Here is a 22,082-nt window from a genome sequence, read left to right as displayed (position 1 = left end):
AGACAGCCCATACTGTATATCAGACAGCCCATACTATATATCAGACAGTCCATACTGTATATTAGACAGCCCATACTGCGTATCAGACAGCCCATACTGTGTATCAGACAGCCCATACTGTGTATCAGACAGTCCATACTGTGTATCAGACAGTCCATACTGTGTATCAGACAGTCCATACTGTGTATCAGACAGTCCATACTGTGTATCAGACAGTCCATACTGTGTATCAGACAGCCCATACTGTGTATCAGACAGTCCATACCGTGTATCAGACAGCCCATACCGTGTATTAGAAGCCCATACTGTATATTAGACAGCCCATACTGTATATTAGACCGCCCATACTATATATTAGACAGCCCATACTGTATATCAGACAGCCCATACTGTATATCAGACAGCCCATACTGTGTATCAGACAGCCCATACTGTGTATCAGACAGCCCATACTGTGTATCAGACAGCCCATACTGTGTATCAGACAGCCCATACTGTGTATCAGACAGCCCATACTGTGTATCAGACAGCCCATACTGTATATCAGACAGTCCATACTGTGTATTAGACAGCCCATACTGTATATTAGACAGCCCATACTGTATATCAGACAGCCCATACTATATATCAGACAGTCCATACTGGATATTAGACAGCCCATACTGCGTATCAGACAGCCCATACTGTGTATCAGACAGCCCATACTGTATATCAGACAGCCCATACTGTATATCAGACAGCCCATACTGTATATCAGACAGCCCATACTGTGTATCAGACAGTCCATACTGTATATCAGACAGTCCATACTGAGTATCAGACAGCCCATACTGAGTATCAGACAGCCCATACTGAGTATCAGACAGCCCATACTGTGTATCAGACAGTCCATACTGTGTATCAGACAGTCCATACTGTGTATCAGACAGTCCATACTGTGTATCAGACAGCCCATACTGTGTATCAGACAGCCCATACTGTATATCAGACCGCCCATACTGTATATCAGACCGCCCATACTGTATATCAGACAGCCCATACTGTATATCAGACAGCCCATACTATATATCAGACAGCCCATACTGTGTATCAGACAGCCCATACTGTGTATCAGACAGCCCATACTGTATATCAGACAGCCCATACTGTATATCAGACAGCCCATACTGTGTATCAGACAGCCCATACTGTGTATTAGACAGCCCATACTGTGTATTAGACAGCCCATACTGTGTATTAGACAGCCCATACTGTATATCAGACAGCCCATACTGTGTATCAGACAGCCCATACTGTGTATCAGACAGCCCACACTGTGTATCAGACAGCCCATACGGTATATCAGACAGCCCATACTGTATATCAGACAGCCCATACTGTGTATCAGACAGCCCATACTGTATATCAGACAGCCCATACTGTGTATTAGACAGCCCATACTGTGTATCAGACAGCCCATACTGTGTATTAGACAGCCCATACTGTATATTAGACAGCCCATACTGTGTATCAGACAGCCCATACTGTGTATCAGACAGCCCATACTGTATATCAGACAGCCCATACTGTGTATTAGACAGCCCATACTGTGTATCAGACAGCCCATACTGTATATCAGACATCCCATACTGTGTATTAGACAGCCCATACTGTGTATCAGACAGCCCATACTGTGTATCAGACAGCCCATACTGTATATCAGACAGCCCATACTATATATCAGACAGCCCATACTGAGTATCAGACAGCCCATACTGAGTATCAGACAGCCCATACTGAGTATCAGACAGCCCATACTGTGTATCAGACAGCCCATACTGTATATCAGACAGCCCATACTGTATATCAGACAGCCCATACTGTGTATTAGACAGCCCATACTGTATATCAGACAGCCCATACTGTATATCAGACATCCCATACTGTGTATTAGACAGCCCATACTGTGTATCAGACAGCCCATACTGTGTATCAGACAGCCCATACTGTGTATTAGACAGCCCATTCTGTATATTAGACAGCCCATACTGTGTATTAGACAGCCCATACTGTGTATTAGACAGCCCATTCTGTATATTAGACAGTATATTAGATATTAGATCAGGTATGGGTAGTCTCGGGCTCTCCGGATGTGTCAGACTACACCTCCCATGATGCTTTGCCAGCACTGTGTGTGTGAGAGCATTATGGGGGATGTAGTCCCGTGTTAGAGTGTGAGCTCGGGCGGTACCTGTCACTGAGCTCCCGGAATGTGACACCCGCCAGGCCCGGCCGATCTGTCAGCTCCGCAGCTCTCAGTCTGTACCCAGGGAGCCGCCATGACACACCCACCGCGCATGCGCAGCGCTCCCAGGACCTCGTGACGTCACAGCCAAGCTCTCACACTGCCAGCTCCGAGTGCGCGTGCGCACAGGCAGACACGCCCCTCACTGAGGAGGGTGGGAGCCCGCGGCGGCGGTACCAGGTGTTCTGTGAGCGCGAGCTACCGCCTGTGATTGGCCGGCTGAGCAGGATCCCGTGACGTCACTGCACAGAACTTAAAAAAAAAAAAAAACGGAATACCTTGGTAATTGGCGCCAAAACTAAAGGCATGTACTTCTCCCTCCGAAAACAGAGTCCCTCCCCCTCAGCTACCCCCCCTCAGAACACAGAGCCCCTCCCCCTCAGCTACCCCCCCCTCAGAACACAGAGCCCCTCCCCCCACAGCTCCCTGCCCTTCAGAGCCCCTCCCCCCACAGCTACCTCCCCTCAGAACACAGAGACCCTTCCCCCACGGCTACCCCCCCCCCCCTCAGAGCTCAGAGCCCCTCCCCCACAGCTACCTCCACCTTATAGCACAGAGCCCCTCCCCCACAGCTCCCTGCCCTTCAGAGCCCCTCCCCCTACAGCTACCTCCCCCTCATAGCACAGAGCCCCTCCCCCTACAGCTACCTCCCCCTCATAGCACAGAGCCCCTCCCCCCACAGCTCCCTGCCCTTCAGAGCCCCTCCCCCTACAGCTACCTCCACCTTATAGCACAGAGCCCCTCCCCCCACAGCTCCCTGCCCTTCAGAGCCCCTCCCCCTACAGCTACCTCCCCCTCATAGCACAGAGCCCCTCCCCCTACAGCTACCTCCACCTTATAGCACAGAGCCCCTCCCCCACAGCTCCCTGCCCTTCAGAGCCCCTCCCCCTACAGCTACCTCCACCTTATAGCACAGAGCCCCTCCCCCCACAGCTCCCTGCCCTTCAGAGCCCCTCCCCCTACAGCTACCTCCACCTTATAGCACAGAGCCCCTCCCCCCACAGCTCCCTGCCCTTCAGAGCCCCTCCCCCTACAGCTACCTCCCCCTCATAGCACAGAGCCCCTCCCCCTACAGCTACCTCCACCTTATAGCACAGAGCCCCTCCCCCCACAGCTACCTCCACCTTATAGCACAGAGCCCCTCCCCCCACAGCTCCCTGCCCTTCAGAGCCCCTCCCCCTACAGCTACCTCCCCCTCATAGCACAGAGCCCCTCCCCCTACAGCTACCTCCACCTTATAGCACAGAGCCCCTCCCCCACAGCTCCCTGCCCTTCAGAGCCCCTCCCCCTACAGCTACCTCCACCTTATAGCACAGAGCCCCTCCCCCCACAGCTCCCTGCCCTTCAGAGCCCCTCCCCCTACAGCTACCTCCCCCTCATAGCACAGAGCCCCTCCCCCACATCTACCTCCTCAGAGCCCCTCCCCCACATCTACCTCCTCAGAGCCCCTCCCCCACATCTACCTCCTCAGAGCCCCTCCCCCACATCTACCTCCTCAGAGCCCCTCCCCCACATCTACCTCCTCAGAGCCCCTCCCCCACAGCTACCTCCCCCTCAGAACACAGAGCCCCTCGCCCCAACGCTGGACTTTAACCCAGATTAGGGAATTACCCCCAACGCTGGACTGTAACCCAGAGCAGGGAATTACCCCCAACGCTGGACTGTAACCCAGAGCAGGGAATTACCCCCAACGCTGGACTGTAACCCAGAGCAGGGAATTACCCCCAACGCTGGACTGTAACCCAGAGCAGGGAATTACCCCCAACGCTGGACTGTAACCCAGAGCAGGGAATTACCCCCAACGCTGGACTTTAATCCAGAGCAGGGAATTACCCCCAACGCTGAACTTTAATCCAGGGCAGGGAATTACCCCCAACGCTGAACTTTATCCCAGAGCAGGGATTTACCCCCCAACGCTGGACTTTAACCCAGAGCAGCGAATTACCCCTGTTACGACACTCACCACCAGATAGATGAAGCCGCCGTTTAGTAAATAATCCCCTTTTCCAGAAATACAAATTTCATCCAGCCGATCGTCAAACTCCCGAACGGAGAATACGAACGCGGCAACACCCGATCAGCAAATCAGTCGAACTCCTTCTAACGCTAGAAATAACGAAAGCGCTGTCCCAATAATAATTCTCCCCCACAAACGAGACCAAGCTCCGTCTTGAGGGTCAAACAGGAATCTCTTTTAATGGGGCTACCTGCCCGGTAGTTATTCAGATCTCCACAAGGTGGACACTCCCCTAGGGGACCTTGTGGAAGACTGTAAAACATATTGGACAGTACCCAATCGCAGTGGCTTCAACATAAGCCCTTCCCATCTTACCCATAAATCCTTCTTCTCTATCCCGGAGATAATTGGGAAGAAACCTAATTATCTCCAAGGATAGAGACAATCGCCATTTTAAAATACAGTAAGAAAAATACATTAAAATACATAACTGAAGAAATACAGAATAAATATGGTTTGTGTAACGTATCCCCAGATAGCCTGGATCTGAGTGCATATTTCTACCGAATAGCGCTCAGATCCGATGTACCTAGTTCAATCGCCATGGAGTCAAAGTCTTTCACCAGTCCTTCGGTATACGAATGACTCCATGGGACGGCTATCTGGGTAAAGTCCATACGAATGTTATAAAACTCCCGAACTGACCGGTGTTCGTACGCCTCGACGAAATAGAAGGCGGGCGGCAGCTTCCAGCGGTGTTCGGTAGATAAAGTGTCCGTTTTTAGTTCCATATAGACACTGAACACCGCTGATCTTCCTCGTCTCCCAAAATGGCCGCAGCCTCGTGGTCGGCATACGAACGACGACCACCCGTACGAATGGAATGGAGAGGTGTCTGCGGTTAACCACAATGTTCTAATTGGGGCCAAGAGGTTAACCAGCAGCACACTTCTCTCCTGGGTGGCCGTCTGTTCGGTAGTTTCAATCGGTATTCCAGAATCACACGAACAGGGGCATACGGACAGGAAATCCAGCGAAAATAAAGGCAAACAAACGAACCAGCAATACTAGTCTATACAGATGGATCTGTCACAACCCCCAACGCTGGACTTTAACCCAGAGCAGGGAATTACCCCCAACGCTGGACTTTAACCCAGAGCAGGGAATTAGCCCCAACGCTGGACTTTAACCCAGAGCAGGGAATTACCCCCAACGCTGGACTTTAACCCAGAGCAGGGAATTACCCCTGTGTGATTACCTTGCTAACCTAGTTTTAGAAATTATTCTTATGCGTTTTCTCTTTCATTTCAGAAGATGCCTCGTGGAGAACTATGGCTGCCTGAGGAATTAAGTGTCCTCTTTAAAGTTGTACAGGATTCCTGTGATCTAGACATATTAATGTCCTCCCGTCATGCCAATGCAGTAGAGTGGGAGCCCATTGCCCTGGAGATGGTGAGGTATGGTTTCCGGCGTACATGGCAACAGTGCCGGGCCAAGTGGAAAGCGTTGAGAAGGGCCTTCCATCTAGAGAATGAGTACAAGCTTCGTCATGGGACACACTCTGACAAACGGCCACCCAGCTACAGCATCATGCTGAAACTATGGCAGAAAGCTGGCCGGCCCGTGTTCCGTGACCAGCACATGTTGCGGAGTAAGTCCTTCTACGTTTTCATTTCACCCACATGGACCCTCCTACTGAGCTGGGAGGGATTATTTGGGTTATTTTAGAGTGTTTCAGGTCTTTATAATACTTACAGGGGTGTAATCACTGCACAGCTGAATAACAAAACATAAATTATGGTCTTTTCTTTCTTTATTGAAGCAAAAAGCAAAGCAAGGTGGCAATACGCTCAGATACTAGAGAAGCCCATAGGAACTCTGTGTCTGTGTGGGAAACCATATAAAGTGCATTATTTGTGTCCCTTACAACCAGGTTAACCTCTTAAGGACCAAGGCTCTTCTGAGCTGCATCCCGTTTGTGACCCTTTTTAGGTGAGTAGGTAAGACCGTACATTGAATACTTAGTAACAGGTAACACGGGATATGCAAAGCTTCAAACCCAATGTTTAGGATAATATTCGTGTTGGGTTAAATAACTTCTAGAACTGCGAGTCTGAAAAAAAAGGGACAAGATAGCCAGAAATAATACCAACACACAGATTTCAGAATACAATAAGTCTGTACTGAGACACTAATCACATTGTGAAAAGAAAACCCATGATTGTTAAATGGGTAAAACCTGCTTGATGACCTTTGTGGCCTCTGAATGAGCTATCCATTGGTTCCACTGCACCGTCACCACTCTTACAAAAACCTATGTAATTAGTTATATTCTGCACTGCGAGCTTTGGACCAGCACTCCACCATGGATATCCTGGTCCATAACTGTCAACTAATCTAGTGTATCCTACCGCCTGCGTTTCCTCGTCTGCCTCCTCCAATGTTCCTTATTTGCTTAGGCTGCCTACTGTTCGTACAGAATGCCTCTTGTAGGTATTAGTTTGAATGTGTAACTGTATGGTTCTTTACAACCCCTTCCTTTTTGCCGTAACAAACTTAATCACTTGTCTTGTTCCAAATAATGTGCAAGGTATGTCTGTTATTCATATAATGTATACCTCTGATCCTTTTATTCATGCTGAAAAACATATTGTACAGCTCTCATTTGTACTCTATTTTCTTCCATAAAAAGATATTACAAAAAAACTATTGAACAGCTCAAGAACTAGCCCTTTACAGTGGTTATGGTGCCAAGATTGCCCTGGTGTCAAGGCCCAGGAAGATGTCAAACCATTTGAGTTTGTTTGATAACTTACAGTTTCTCTTTACAGGGGAAATTAGACAGTCCAGGAAACGGGGCATCACCTAGCAAAATAACTATGGAGGTTCATCATTCGGGGGAAATAATGCTTCATTAAACAGGCATCTCCTGGTTCCATTTCAAGGCCAGAAGGCCTGGTACCCTCTGGCTCTTTAATCTTTAGCTGTGAGCTAGTTTTGCTCTTGTGTGGTAAACCCATTTTTAGGATTTTGCACTTCATTTAAACACCAGCATCAATGGTTTTTTTTGTGAGTTATCTTTCTAAACTATATCTTTTTTTTTTTTTACAAATCATGCTCTTAGAAAAAAAAAAGTTTATTAAAAAAAAACTACAATATTGGGAAAAAAAAACAGCATAATAATTAATGTTTGGTGCAGTTTTTTCCATTGTGTTCTATGTGAACAACACCATGGAAATGTATAAATATTCTCTATACCTATATTTTTTAATACAAATTAACAATTGAAATATAGAAGAAAAAATTACTATTTGTTTTTCCTTTGTATAGTATTTGTAATATGCAGAAGATTTATAGAAATAAAATATCTAAATCAAAATAATATCCTTTTTAGCTATATATTTGTAAACTACACAAAATTCTGATTTGACAACGAGTGATGTGAATATTAAAATAGGTATTATCCTTACCTTGTCCAGATTCACATGTATGCATAGTAAAATCATATTAAACATAAAATAACTGCACCAAAAAAAAAGTAGTCTGAAATAGCCAAACTAAAACATTTCTACAACTCTTACCGTGATTCCAGCTCAGCTGATGAATTCTAGAAAATTCATGGTTAAGTGAATAACCTGGATTTTAACTTTCTTTTAAGACCGAAATGGACACTTTCCGGTGATGTCTCGCAGCCGATTGGGGCGACATTCCTTCTACAGTCAAGGTAATTAAATCAGTCATTTAATGTGCACACTGTGAATCAGTTTGGCTGCGATATTTACTTTTAAATTAAATTTATACTTCAGGCAACACCTGAGTAATTAATCAAATATCTTTATAGCCAAGCTTTGAGAAACAGACACATAACCAAACTGTGTGAATCAGACACATAACCAAACTGTGTGAAACAGACACGTAACCAAACTGTGTGAAACAGACACGTAACCAAACTGTGTGAATCAGACACGTAACCAAACTGTGTGAATCAGACACGTAACCAAACTGTGTGAATCAGACACGTAACCAAACTGTGTGAATCAGACACATAACCAAACGGTGTGAATCAGACACATAACCAAACGGTGTGAATCAGACACATAACCAAACTGTGTGAATCAGACACATAACCAAACTGTGGGAATCAGACACATAACCAAACTGTGGGAATCAGACATATAACCAAACTGTGTGAATCAGACACATAACCAAACTGTGTGAATCAGACACATAACCAAACTGTGTGAATCAGACACATAACCAAACTGTGGGAATCAGACACATACCCGAACTGTGTGAATCAGACACGTAACCAAACTGTGGCAATCAGACACATACCCGAACTGTGTGAATCAGACACGTAACCAAACTGTGTGAAACAGACACATAACCAAACTGTGGGAATCAGACACATAACCTGTGGCGAAACCAACTTCGCCACTGTGAACTGGAGAAGCCTGGTTGCCCGCCTGCTGCCTTTGGACTATGGACCAGAACTGTGTGAATCAGACACATAACCAAACTGTGGGAATCAGACACATACCCGAACTGTGGGAATCAGACACGTAACCAAACTGTGTGAATGAGCCACATAACCAAACTGTGTGAAACAGACACGTAACCAAACTGTGTGAAACAGACACATAACCAAACTGTGTGAATCAGACACATAACCAAACTGTGTGAATCAGACACGTAACCAAACTGTGTGAATGAGCCACATAACCAAACTGTGTGAAACAGACACGTAACCAAACTGTGTGAATGAGCCACATAACCAAACTGTGGGAATCCGACACATACCCAAACTGTGTGAATCAGACACATAACCAAACTGTGTGAAACAGACACATAACCAAACTGTGGGAATCAGACACATAACCAAACTGTGTGAATCAGACACATAACCAAACTGTGTGAAACAGACACATAACCAAACTGTGTGAAACAGAAACATAACCAAACTGTGTGAAACAGACACATAACCAAACTGTGTGAATGAGCCACATACCCAAACTGTGTGAATCAGACACATACCCAAACTGTGTGAATGAGCCACATACCCAAACTGTGTGAATCAGACACATAACCAAACTGTGTGAATCAGACACATAACCAAACTGTGTGAATCAGACACATAACCAAACTGTGTGAATCAGACACATAACCAAACTGTGTGAAACAGACACATAACCAAACTGTGTGAATGAGCCACATACCCAAACTGTGTGAATCAGACACATACCCAAACTGTGTGAATGAGCCACATACCCAAACTGTGTGAATCAGACACATAACCAAACTGTGTGAATCAGACACGTAACCAAACTGTGGGAATCAGACACATAACCGAACTGTGTGAATCAGACACGTAACCAAACTGTGGGAATCAGACACGTAACCAAACTGTGTGAATGAGCCACATAACCAAACTGTGTGAATGAGCCACATAACCAAACTGTGGGAATCAGACACATAACCAAACTGTGTGAAACAGACACGTAACCAAACTGTGTGAAACAGAAACATAACCAAACTGTGGGAATCAGACACATACCCGAACTGTGTGAATCAGACACGTAACCAAACTGTGTGAATCAGACACATAACCAAACTGTGTGAATGAGCCACATACCCAAACTGTGTGAATCAGACACATACCCAAACTGTGTGAATGAGCCACATACCCAAACTGTGTGAATCAGACACATAACCAAACTGTGTGAATCAGACACATAACCAAACTGTGTGAATCAGACACATAACCAAACTGTGTGAATCAGACACATAACCAAACTTTTTTTTTTTTAAGAATAAACAGCCTGATCTTTACTGAGCATGCATTAGTACAATCAGATAGTGTAGTTTTAAAATATAAATGTAATTCCTTAAATCGTCTGCTAGCCATGTAAACTAATACCATCGATTATGTTACGTCTAATGCTCCAGCCTATGTAATATGTATATACACAATATGAGTGCAGAAATGCTTAGAGTTCATTCAATGGCAGCCTTGTCAATAATTGTGTGCTGAAAGCTGTTATTAGTAAGTTGTGAGAATATTTATGGGGTGATAAATATTAAAATAATATTTTCATAAAAATTATCAACATTTTATTTAATAATTTGTATTATATCAAAATTTATATCTTGGCACTGTTCCCCGAAATTGATAATATAAAGCTGAGAATTACCGACTATTATTACGGTAATTCTCTTAGATCCTAGAGAAAGTCATCAGAGGATTTTACTTCACACAGTAAATCACAATTTCATTATAAAAATATAATTTATTGTGACAATAATAATAATTAATAAGTAACATGCGTGACAATCAGTGAATATTTAGGTATAACATAGGCATACAATATGGCAATGGTTTAAATACAATACAGCGGCTAAAGCAATCAGCTGTCAAGAACTTAACAAGATTTATGATAGTTTAGAAATCTTCACAGGACACAGAATTCCGCAGCAAGCACAGCCTAAAGCAATAAAACTTTTTGGCTAACAGTTAGATCACACTGAGTAACCCTTACACTGCTGGCTACAATCCTCCTAGGCATATAATATCCTATTATGTCATAACTTTACGATTAAAGCAACGTTCATACCAGATCATTAACCATTCCTGGAACCATCCAATAAGAATAATTCTACCAGATTTTACATTAGCTGAATTGTAACTTTCCTACATAAGATACACTATCTTATTTCAGAACAAATCAATACATCTGGATAAAAAAACATCGGTATGCTAACTTGTTGGTAAATTTCCCGTTAATATTTTGTTATCTTTATTCCACCTGCAGGAATGGATTTTTTTTTTATAACCATATATTCTTTTGTTAACTAAGATTTCTAATGATTGAAATCTGACCGAGATTTATCCAGGCATATATATTCCTGCTATTAGTAAAATTTTAATTAATTTAAATTAATTAAATAAAACCAGCATAATTACCAGTTATATTGTAGATTTTCTTATCAGATGAATTCAAAGATCTGTCCCAGGAATTGAATGCAAGTATGATTGATGTATAGAGGATTGTATGTAATAGAAAGTACTAAGAATTAGGTGTGTTTAAGAGAGAGTTGATAGTTTCTTGAGTATAGTCCAAATGTTTCAAAGAGAGTTTGAATGTGGTCAAAGAGTATGAATGTTTGAATGTCTGAGTTTTTGAGTGTTGAATTTCAGATGTTGCATCGAATGTCCGAATGTCTGAGTCCCCGAAAAAGTGTCCCAATCTTCCCTTGTCCTTACTTTTTAAAGGGCCAAACTCTCTGCACGTCACTAATTGATAGGACCAATAGGGAACTGTAGGTGTGTCTACCCTACAGACTATCATCTAGTTTTTGGTCAGTAGATGGCGCAATTACATCACCAATATTTCTTGTCATGGGGTCCATTTGCCATTATGCATAATGGGGTAACTGAATTCGATGATGAATTTGACGTCATTTACTTATCTATTTTATGTCCCTATAACTCAACTTTCCTGCCAATTTCAAAGGCTTTACCCCAGTCTTCGTGTCCGCAATTTCAATCGTAATTTAGAATAGACACCTCCTAACCTTAATTTCACCCTTTTTCTTACAATGGAACTTTGTAAGATTTAGAAAGTAAAATTAATTACTAAATGTTTTCTGTCACTGGTGTCTGGTTCTTGTGTCTGTGTTTAAAATGTATTTTTCTATTCCACTAACATTTATTAAATAATATGATATTTCTTCATGAATATTTATCCATGAATAGTTTATATTTTTAACATAATACTGATTATATGTGATTAATATAATAGTAAGTATAAGTGGATAGTGTGTATATGTATATATAATTTTATATATATATATATATATATATATATATATATCTATATATATATATATATATATATATATATATATATATATATATATATATATATGTGTATATATACATGAGTGGTTCACTGGTTTTGCATCTTTTCCTAAATTGTGTTCCAAGCAGTTGTATACTGCAAACACAGATTAAAAGGAATCTGTGGCGAAACCAAATTCACCACTGTGAACTGGAGAAGCCTGGTTGCCCGCCTGCTGCCTTTGGACTATGGACCAGACTTTATGGGAATGTGATACCCCAGATAGCTATACCATGGAGCCTATTCATATAATGAAAGACTATGGGAAAGACTTTAGCTCCATGGCAATTGTACTGTGTGAATAGGATCTGCGCGCTATTCGTTAGTTTTGTGCGCTCAGATCCCAGCTATCTGGGGATATGTGAAATGTCCGTGTGTTATGGTTAAAAAGTAACTTTCTGTATTTTAAAGTGTTTTATGTCTTTCTGTAACCATGTGGTTAATGGAGTCTGCTTCTAGCCCTGGATAATTGGATTACTTTCCTCTTTGTCTCCAGGATAGAGGCCTATGTAAAACCTTTCTAAACTGGTTTGCCATGCGGCTAGTAAGGGACAAAAGATACTTTTAGTAACTTTTGAACCCCTGGTCGGATTCATGCCATTTTTTTAATATGTTGTTCCCCTGAATGGATTGATTGTGGATATGTATTTTTATGTGAATGTGATGTATGGTTTTAAAGTTATGAAAGTTGTGTAAAAGTATATTTTAAACTGTATGCATAATGGGATTATGTGTCACACTGTTCAACCTTCATCATGTGTCGTCTGGTGTTTGGTCCAGGGTGGAAAAGGCCCTAAGTGATCCCAGTCAAGCCTCGGCATCTGGGTCTGAAGTGTTTCAGGGTCCCTGATAGCTACAAGGAAGCAGACTTGGCGGAGGTACTCGGTCGGAGTACTAGAGCTCCGTTACACATGTCACAAGGAAGCAGACTTGGCGGAGGTACTCGGTCGGAGTACTGGAGCTCCGTTACAAATAGCATTTAGTTGTGCAGGAAACCTTGATGTTCATCTCAAAACCACATTCAATCATAAATAAAGAGTTCAACATCTTCATATCACTTTTTCAGTATTTTTGTTCAATCACCAGAAATTTGCCTCAGCAACTTTTCAACACTAACAGTTTATTTGTGAAGTCTACATTATGTCAAAAGATTAGCCCGAAATGCACCATTTATAAAAATTAGTAAAGCAATCTTCTCAACATGAATATGTGTTTTCTTTCATTTGCTATACCAGCTGTAACTAGGCATTTCCATGTCAAATCAGTCATGTTTTTTACTTTTTAATGTATTACAACATGGACTCTTTTCTGCGTCATCCCATTGGCATCACATCTTCCAAATTGGTATAGTTTGAGTGTATAGCAACAGATATTTCTATAGAGTTTTTGAAAAAATGGCCACCAAAATATTGAATACAGCAGCTCAAGTCTATCTTTTTTTTCGTAAAGGAGGCCAGTAGGTCTCATCTGAAAGAACTCTCCAAGACTTCTCCAAAGATACCGAAACACTTCTATGTGTTCTGGTTACCGAAGCATTGAATGTTAACAAGTTGGTTTAAAAATAACACATGTTGCACCCCTATAGCTTCATAAAGACAGAAAATATAAACCTGAATAGGCTCATTCTTCAGGTGGCTCTTTTCTGTGCCAAACTTAAAAGAAATCAAAGCATGTGGGGCTGAAAAGTACCTCATTGATTGATTTCATATGGAATTCCCGAACTGATTTTTTGTCTTGTGTCTAGCTTTCAGTGGAGTTCGGCAGTATCCAATTGGCAATAGGGGAGGAATCCAGTGCTTTTCCAGCTTTTCTCATGGTAAGAATCACACTCATCCATCATGAAGTTTATTCTTTTTTTGTGTTTTGTTTTTAGTTTAGCCAGTTAAACACAGTCACATTTATTTACTAAAGTAAGAATTGTTGGGAATTCAAAGTGAATTTCACATTTAAAGACCCATTATAGACAAGGCAGTGGTCTGGGTGAAGTGGCCCTGTCGTTTTAATCCTGCAATGTAAAACGTTTTTTATTTTTGTAGATATGGCATTGTTTACATTGCAGGACTAAACACACCTTTAGTGGCTTTCTTCTTGACCACCATTAAAGGATGCTTCCACTGCTACGACTGAATCAAACTCGGTTATGTTTAGCATCCTCCGCACTCAGCGAACGTTATTGTTAGATTGCAATGCACAATCTGAATGACTGCAACAATGGATTTTTCCAAGACTGTTTAATTTTAATTATTGCTAGCTTATTTTAATAGAGGGTTTGACAAATTTGCTTGGAATCTAGGAACGAGCTAAAAAATAGGAGCCATTTTTATATATTAAAAAGTTTATATTCAACAGCAAAAATACAATTATTTTTTTTTTTAATTCTTTATTTTTGAAGTGCATAGAGGAATCATATGTATAACATATCAGTAAGAATTGCAACAAGGATATCAATTGACAGTAATTAGCATAAGTGTTATATCACTGCACTTTTTTTTTTTTTTTTAACATAATAAGACATCGACATCTTGAACAAACAAGCTATGTAAGAGTACTAATTTAAACTGTGCCTGCCAAGCCAGGCTTGCATCACATAAGACTTAAGTGGAGCGTGGATAAATATCAGATATTTAGTGGCACTAACACGGGTCAGATGGGTATGACAATTATGTAGTGAGGGCTGTTCTATGAGACTAGGGAGCGAGAGTTACCACTGGGTAGTGGTACTCACAACAATTGGCAGCCTGATTGGCAGGGCGGTGAAGTGACAATCAAATACATGAAAGCTAATTCAACGGGATGAAGCTGTAATAAAATTACTAGGCTGCTGCAGCCTTAACTGTGGGTTCGCACTTCCACGGTAGGCTGTTGCGGTTAGGTAGGGGGACAGTCAGCCTTCTCCCTGTCTGGGCAGTATGCTACCCGTTGGTGGGCCAGGTGTTTAGCTGTCAAGTGACACTCCCGGTTGGTATGACCCGTGTGCCGGTGTGTTGTATGGAATGTGAGAGTGCGTGGGTAAATATATTGGTTGTCCCGCTGCCTGCCTGGGTCAGTTAGATCTCTCAGGCCTTGTAACATGAAGGTAGGTACCAGGTGGGGGTGTGAGGGTTGGGGATAGCGCTTCCCCTAGGTTAGTATATTACTGCAGTGAAGCTGAGGTGTAGCGGGGTAGTGTATGGTCCTTATTGCATGAGTGTGCCCTGTGTGGGGGACATTAAAGCTGTGTGGTGTAGCCATAGATGTGGGGGGGATGAGCTCTGTCGTGATGGTAATCAGGGTAGCGAGCCAGCTAAGGTGGTGTCCCCATATTGTGTCTGGTCAGTGTGGGCTGCTTGTGGTTAGTGGGTAATCACAACGCTGTTTGGGTGACCCCTTAGTCTAAGAGGCATTGAGGTTGTGGGAAAATATATATTAGACATCACAGAATTGTGAGAAAAGGGAGAGGTGTGATCTAAAGTTCACCTTGGGAAACAGTCCATTGCCTTATATGGACATCTGGTGCTCATCTTGGTCGCTGACCCAGCTTTCAGGTCTCAGCTCTGCCGGGCGGGGTGGTCTGTGCGGTCCTAGGAACAAACTCACGAATTCCTGCCGGGTCCAAGCTAGCCAGGCTAGGCTCCCCATTCGCTGCCGTCGGCATAATACCCTGGGCTCTCATGAGATCCTCCAGCTCCCGATATGTGCCCACTCTGTGTGTTGCACCTTTAAAGGTGAGCTGGATGGTGCTTGGTTGGCTCCACCTGTATTGGATGTCCCGGGTCCGGAGCACTTGTAAGAGGGGTCTCAGAGACCGTCACCAGCTCAGTGTGTGTCTTGTTAGATCCGGAAAGAGCAGCAGGGTCGCTCCTTCAAAAGTTATCGTGGTCTTCCCCCGGATAGCCGCCAAAAGTGAGGACCTGTCCTGCAGGGATTGGAATCGGAGGATGAGATCAGGTGTCATGTCCTGCGGGGCCCCTGCTGGCCTGGGGAGGCGAAACATGCCGTCCAGTTTCATGGCTTTGGCCTGTTTAGGCGGGAGGAAGGCTTCCATGAACCGCCGTATGAAATGAGGTAGGTCTGTAATCCCCTGTGATTCTGGTACTTTACTCTGGTACCCTTATCTTGAGGTTGTATCGCCTCCGGTGCTTTTCTAGTGCATTAATTCTGCCGTCGGTCTGCTGTAGTTTGTATTGTAGGTTTTCCAGACCTTGTTCTACCGCAGTCAGCCTGGTGGTGTGGTTGTTGTTGGAGATTTCTAGCTGGGTTAGCCTCGAGGTGTTGCTCTCGATCACCTTTCTAAAATGGGCCATGTCTCCCTGTAGGTTTGCTCGGAGTTCTGCGAGCATCTCCTTTAATTGTGGTGCAGTGACCGGTTCTCTGTCCCCCGCTGTTGGGGGGTAGGTCCCGATTTTTTGCTGGAAGTGGCCCCTTCCCCCAGTCCTGGGGAGGATTCCTACGAGGAGCACGATGAGCCCTCATCCAGGAGCGCCATTTTATCCAACGCGGCCCTCTGCGAGCAGCGGAATAACTCGCCAATGTCATGGCTTATCGGGCTTTTATCAGCCTTTGGTAATTTGTTTTTGCGTCCCATGCTGTCAGGCGTATAACAGTGGAGTTTGATTCCCCCTATTTCTTCCACATTTTCAAGTTTTAGGGCACTAGTTTGCAGAGCACGGGGAGAGTACGACTGCTCTGGTTCGCTGCTTGACTCCGCCCCCCAAAAATACAATTCTTAAAGGGATACAATGGTCACCAAAACCACTATAGCAAAATTTTCTTTACTATTTCTGTGTATCTGAGGATCTTAAAATAAAATTTCCATGTCAATTACGTAATTTATCCATTATTAATTGCTTTTGGTAAGGAGGGGAGGTGTGAATTTTAAGTTTACTTTCAGGGGAGTTGTGAGACGAAAAAGGTTAATAACCCCTGATATAGAATAACTCCAGAAACCTACTAGTCTGATACTTAGAAGGAAGTTTTGGTTGTGTGGTTATAGTACTCTTCTAAGTGCAACAGGGACATTGCACCAAGTCCACTTCAATTAGCGTAAGTGGTCTGGGTGACTATAGTGTCTCTTTAAGGCATGGCATTAAAACTCCAAGAGGAGTACTGGCGGGGCCTAAAACTAAAATGGCTGCAGTGCTAGATTCCCGGAGTTCATACACGGAGGAGAAACCCTTGGATGCCCTGACCACATACCTAAGGCCGAGGATCCTCTTCCTACAGAATTAATGGGGGACCTGAGGGCTCCGGCAACTAAGGGAGACATCTTAGACCTCCTGAAAAACGTATGACATGAGTGGACATCGCAGTACTGCAAGAAGAGATGACCACAGTCACAGACCGGGTGAAAACTGCAGAGAAAGATATACCTACAATAACTGTACGTCAAGTGGGCAGAGCCGAAAAATTTCTTCAACTACAGTTTTCACTTGCAGACCAGACTGCATACACTAGACGACGCAAGGCGACGGAATAACATCAAAATATGGAGCATAGCAAATCCATAGATGACAGGGAGCTGCCACACTTCCTCTGATGCCTCTTCTCTGCTATCCTGAACCCCAGGCAAGCCAAACATACACCCCTGGAGGGGTCTTACGGGCTTCCTAAGTCAGCCTGGGCTCCAGCGGCTGCATCCTGCGATGTTCTACTTAGCTTCCAATCTTTCGTGACAAGATGGGGGTGGTAGACACGCTTAAAAACGAGAGCCCCTTCAAATTTGAAGACATACAGCTCACCTTCCTGCGGGATTTATGTGGGACACTCTGGCCCTGAGAGAAGTCGGTATAAAGTACCGATGGGACCCATCTCGCACCCTGGTCACCAAGGGAGATTCCACCTTCTGACTCACCTCGCTCGATGACTTGGGCTCCTTCCTGAGAAGCTTGGGGCTGGACCAATCTAACCCCCACACCGCATCTGCAGGGTTCTGCTGGAACGTTCCCAATATTGTCCCCTTTGTTCCTTCCCCCACAGCAGATACAGGCTGAGTCTATCCTGTCATCCTTTGGATGCAACAAGACCCTCCACCTTGGAGAGTGAAGTCAGAATCTCACTCTAAATGCTGTTTTAATGTTCTCACATTATAATATTAAGTTACAATATTTTTTAGTTTTGTTTTGTTGTTCCTCCTTCCCTCCAGACACCACCAAATCAGACCCGCATACCCCCCTGTGCTCAGGGGTAATTGAGTGCAGCAAATAATTGCCTTCTGGTCAGGGTAGTACATACATCATTAGTCCTTCAATCCATTCCACTAAAAATGCTACCTATTCTCTTAAATGTTATAGTTCCAACTACTTTTTCAGGGTTATTCTTAGTCTGAGAACCATATAAGCACTGACCTCCATCAGGAGGGCCCTTCACCAATGCTTAAGTTACTCTTCTTCCCCTTTAGTAGCCCACCTATAAAAAGACCACGCCTGTTTAGACTATTTTGCCTTTTTTTATTATAACAAAATAAAAAATCCCTTGCACATACCTTCCTAATCTACCAATGTGTTTTGTGCTGATTGATGTGTTTCCTTCGTGTTATACCTTTTAATGCTTATACACTTGCTATTGTCCTTCCTACGTTGTACGGCATGAAGGGAGCAGGGTATAAATAAAGAATTTAAAAAAAACTTGTACTACATAGGACCAGAACAATAAGATAGGCATGTTTGTGTGGTTTTTCTTTTTGACACTTAGCACATTTCTTTGGGGGTTATTTAGCAAGAAATTACAGCAATTTAGGGCTTAAACTATTTAATATTAGAATCTGTGAACATATCTTTTGTGAATATTTGAATTAAAATAAATAGATAAATAAATAAAGTGTAATGTGTTAAATTACCTGTTGATATGAAGGACGAAGCACCATGACCCAATGTGTGAAAGTTATGTATATAGTGTGGCTACTCTGAATGTTATTATACCCTATAGTTTTATACTTTGGTAGCAATGTTAGTGTTTAATGTATACCTTCAATATTTATTCATATTTATAATGTGTAGACACTGTGCCAATGAAGTGGTCTGTGTGCAGTGTTGCTATCTTTTTAACCCTGCAATGAAAAACATTGTGTTTTGTAGGAACAGCAAGCAATGTTTTCTTTGCAAAGTTAACACACCTTTAGTGACTGTCTTCCTGACAAACACTAGAGGTGCTTCTACTACTATAGCTGATTAAAGCTTGGCTATAGACAAAAGAGCTTCTCAGAGCTGCCTTGCAATATATTGGCTGTGATCTTTAATATTGTTAATCTCAGGATGGGAGGCGTAGTGGCTCCGTGAGGGAAGAATGGTTAATAAAATCTTTCAAACCCTCACATAGCGTAATACCTAAATAAACATAAAATACATACAATGTAGGAGATGATTCACACTTCTAGAATGGTTCTGTAATATAAAAAGCAATATAGTGTAATATGCTAATACAATTGTATCAATCGAAATGAGCGTCAGGTACTCACAAGCCTAGAGCCAAATTTCTGCATATGGCTCTCATGGATAGCGCTGTGGGACTTTTCAGGATGTCCCTCTCCTATTCCCAGATCACTTATATGATGCTCCGGTTGGGTAATAATCCAGGTTCCACAACTTGGCTTGAATTTTTCAGGAGAAAACTTTATTGCTCCCCAATATGGAGTAAAACATGGATAAAATAAAATCTCAATAAAATAAATAAAAGATAGTGTAACTGTATATAGTCCTGCCGATTGGCAAAAGTCCAAATGTCCGAAACGCGTTTCGCCCCGTACCAGGGGCTTTTTCAATCGGTGTATGGGCTTCCTTCTCTGTTTGGCGTCTTCTTAATCCCCTTGTGTCTTTTCACTTCCGGGTTCCGGCTATCGCACGTATGGAACGCAACGTGCGTTCCACCGCTGACGGCATGCGTTCCACTTTCAGATGGCGCCGTCGCTATCAACTGACGTCACTGGAACGCATGTCGAGCGTATCGTGCGTTCCATTTCGGAATTAATGGGAATTTAGATAGCATTAGTGGCATAACATTAAAGTGCTCAATTAATAGGAATTTGAATAGCATTAGTAGCATAACATTAAAGTGCTTAATTAATAGGAATTTGAATAGCAGTAGTGGCTTAACATTAAAGTGCTGATGTTATGCAAAAAGTGATAATAGCCTTTAACTTAGATAGTATTAATCACACTGAAAAAACCATCATATGCTGACATATTATATTAAAGTGCTAGTGTTGTGCCAATGGTGATAATCATTCTTAATATTAATACTGGTATCTTTAAAGTGCTTATGGTTGTAGGGTATTGTTAACTGTCCATTATAATATTAAATATTCATCACACAGGTGTCTCTAGGTGGATAACAAAGTGCTTTCCGTTTTAAAGGATGGCAAATATATCAAATACATTTAAAAGCCTGTTCTATGTAATAGGAGGTGACAGCATTTTTCTGATATTATTCAATTTTATTCTAGCATAGAGATGTTTCACACAAATAGGCATTTAGAAGAAATGACAGACCTCGAAGTCTGAATTTAATCCGTGGGGTATTAGAGATGCCTGCACATAAGAATTTCGGAACATGTGCGCAACATAAAAAAAGGTCTAGAGACACACAGTTTATCAAAGCACTTTAAAACCCACCATAACCAGGAATCTGAGAACCTATTTTTTTGCCCACTTAAACTTGTAGAAAAAGATTGGAGGGGAGGTGACTTTAACAAAAAAATCGGAATAGAAGAAATGAAATTCATCTATAACTTTAACACTCTAATACCCCATGGATTAAATTCAGACTTCGAGGTCTGTCATTTCTTCTAAATGCCTATTTGTGTGAAACATCTCTATGCTAGAATAAAATTGAATAATATCAGAAAAATGCTGTCACCTCCTATTACATAGAACAGGCTTTTAAATGTATTTGATATATTTGCCATCCTTTAAAACGGAAAGCACTTTGTTATCCACCTAGAGACACCTGTGTGATGAATATTTAATATTATAATGGACAGTTAACAATACCCTACAACCATTAGCACTTTAAAGATACCAGTATTAATATTAAGAATGATTATCACCATTGGCACAACACTAGCACTTTAATATAATATGTCAGCATATGATGGTTTTTTCAGTGTGATTAATACTATCTAAGTTAAAGGCTATTATCACTTTTTGCATAACATCAGCACTTTAATGTTAAGCCACTACTGCTATTCAAATTCCTATTAATTAAGCACTTTAATGTTATGCTACTAATGCTATTTAAGTTCCCATTAATAACATAAGCACTTTAATGCTATGCTACTAATGCTATTCAAATTCCTATTAATTGAGCACTTTAATGTTATGCCACTAATGCTATCTAAATTCCCATTAATTCCGAAATGGAACGCACGATACGCTCGACATGCGTTCCAGTGACGTCAGTTGATCGCGACGGCGCCATCTGAAAGTGGAACGCATGCCGTCAGCGGTGGAACGCACGTTGCGTTCCATACGTGCGATAGCCGGAACCCGGAAGTGAAAAGACACAAGGGGATTAAGAAGACGCCAAACAGAGAAGGAAGCCCATACACCGATTGAAAAAGCCCCTGGTACGGGGCGAAACGCGTTTCGGACATTTGGACTTTTGCCAATCGGCAGGACTATATACAGTTACACTATCTTTTATTTATTTTATTGAGATTTTATTTTATCCATGTTTTACTCCATATTGGGGAGCAATAAAGTTTTCTCCTGAAAAATTCAAGCCAAGTTGTGGAACCTGGATTATTACCCAACCGGAGCATCATATAAGTGATCTGGGAATAGGAGAGGGACATCCTGAAAAGTCCCACAGCGCTATCCATGAGAGCCATATGCAGAAATTTGGCTCTAGGCTTGTGAGTACCTGACGCTCATTTCGATTGATACAATTGTATTAGCATATTACACTATATTGCTTTTTATATTACAGAACCATTCTAGAAGTGTGAATCATCTCCTACATTGTATGTATT

General features: G+C 42.5%; 2 protein-coding genes across 8 annotated transcripts in view; one reads left to right on the top strand and one right to left on the bottom strand.

The window, feature by feature from the left end:
• The window catches only part of LOC134586415 (zinc finger protein 12-like), an 80,313-nt gene extending 77,974 nt beyond the window's left edge, over nt 1-2,339 (bottom strand). For all 7 annotated transcript variants that reach the window (XM_063441922.1, XM_063441926.1, XM_063441925.1 and 4 more), the window contains exon 1: nt 2,231-2,339. The gene's annotated coding sequence lies outside the window, so the exon portion shown is untranslated. The remainder of the gene's footprint in view (nt 1-2,230) is intronic.
• Nucleotides 2,340-5,279: 2,940 nt separating this feature from the next.
• LOC134585362 (uncharacterized) overlaps nt 5,280-22,082 on the top strand; it is a 42,586-nt gene continuing 25,783 nt past the window's right edge. Inside the window, exons 1-3 of the mRNA XM_063440767.1 lie at nt 5,280-5,892; nt 7,900-7,965; nt 13,884-13,955. Of these exons, the coding sequence (XP_063296837.1) occupies nt 5,556-5,892; nt 7,900-7,965; nt 13,884-13,955 (475 nt within the window). The 5' untranslated portion in view covers nt 5,280-5,555. The remainder of the gene's footprint in view (nt 5,893-7,899; nt 7,966-13,883; nt 13,956-22,082) is intronic.

Source organism: Pelobates fuscus, chromosome 2 (assembly GCF_036172605.1).
Source record: "Pelobates fuscus isolate aPelFus1 chromosome 2, aPelFus1.pri, whole genome shotgun sequence".
NCBI classification, from domain to species: Eukaryota; Metazoa; Chordata; class Amphibia; order Anura; family Pelobatidae; genus Pelobates; species Pelobates fuscus.
This window is presented reverse-complemented; position numbering and strand designations above follow the sequence as displayed.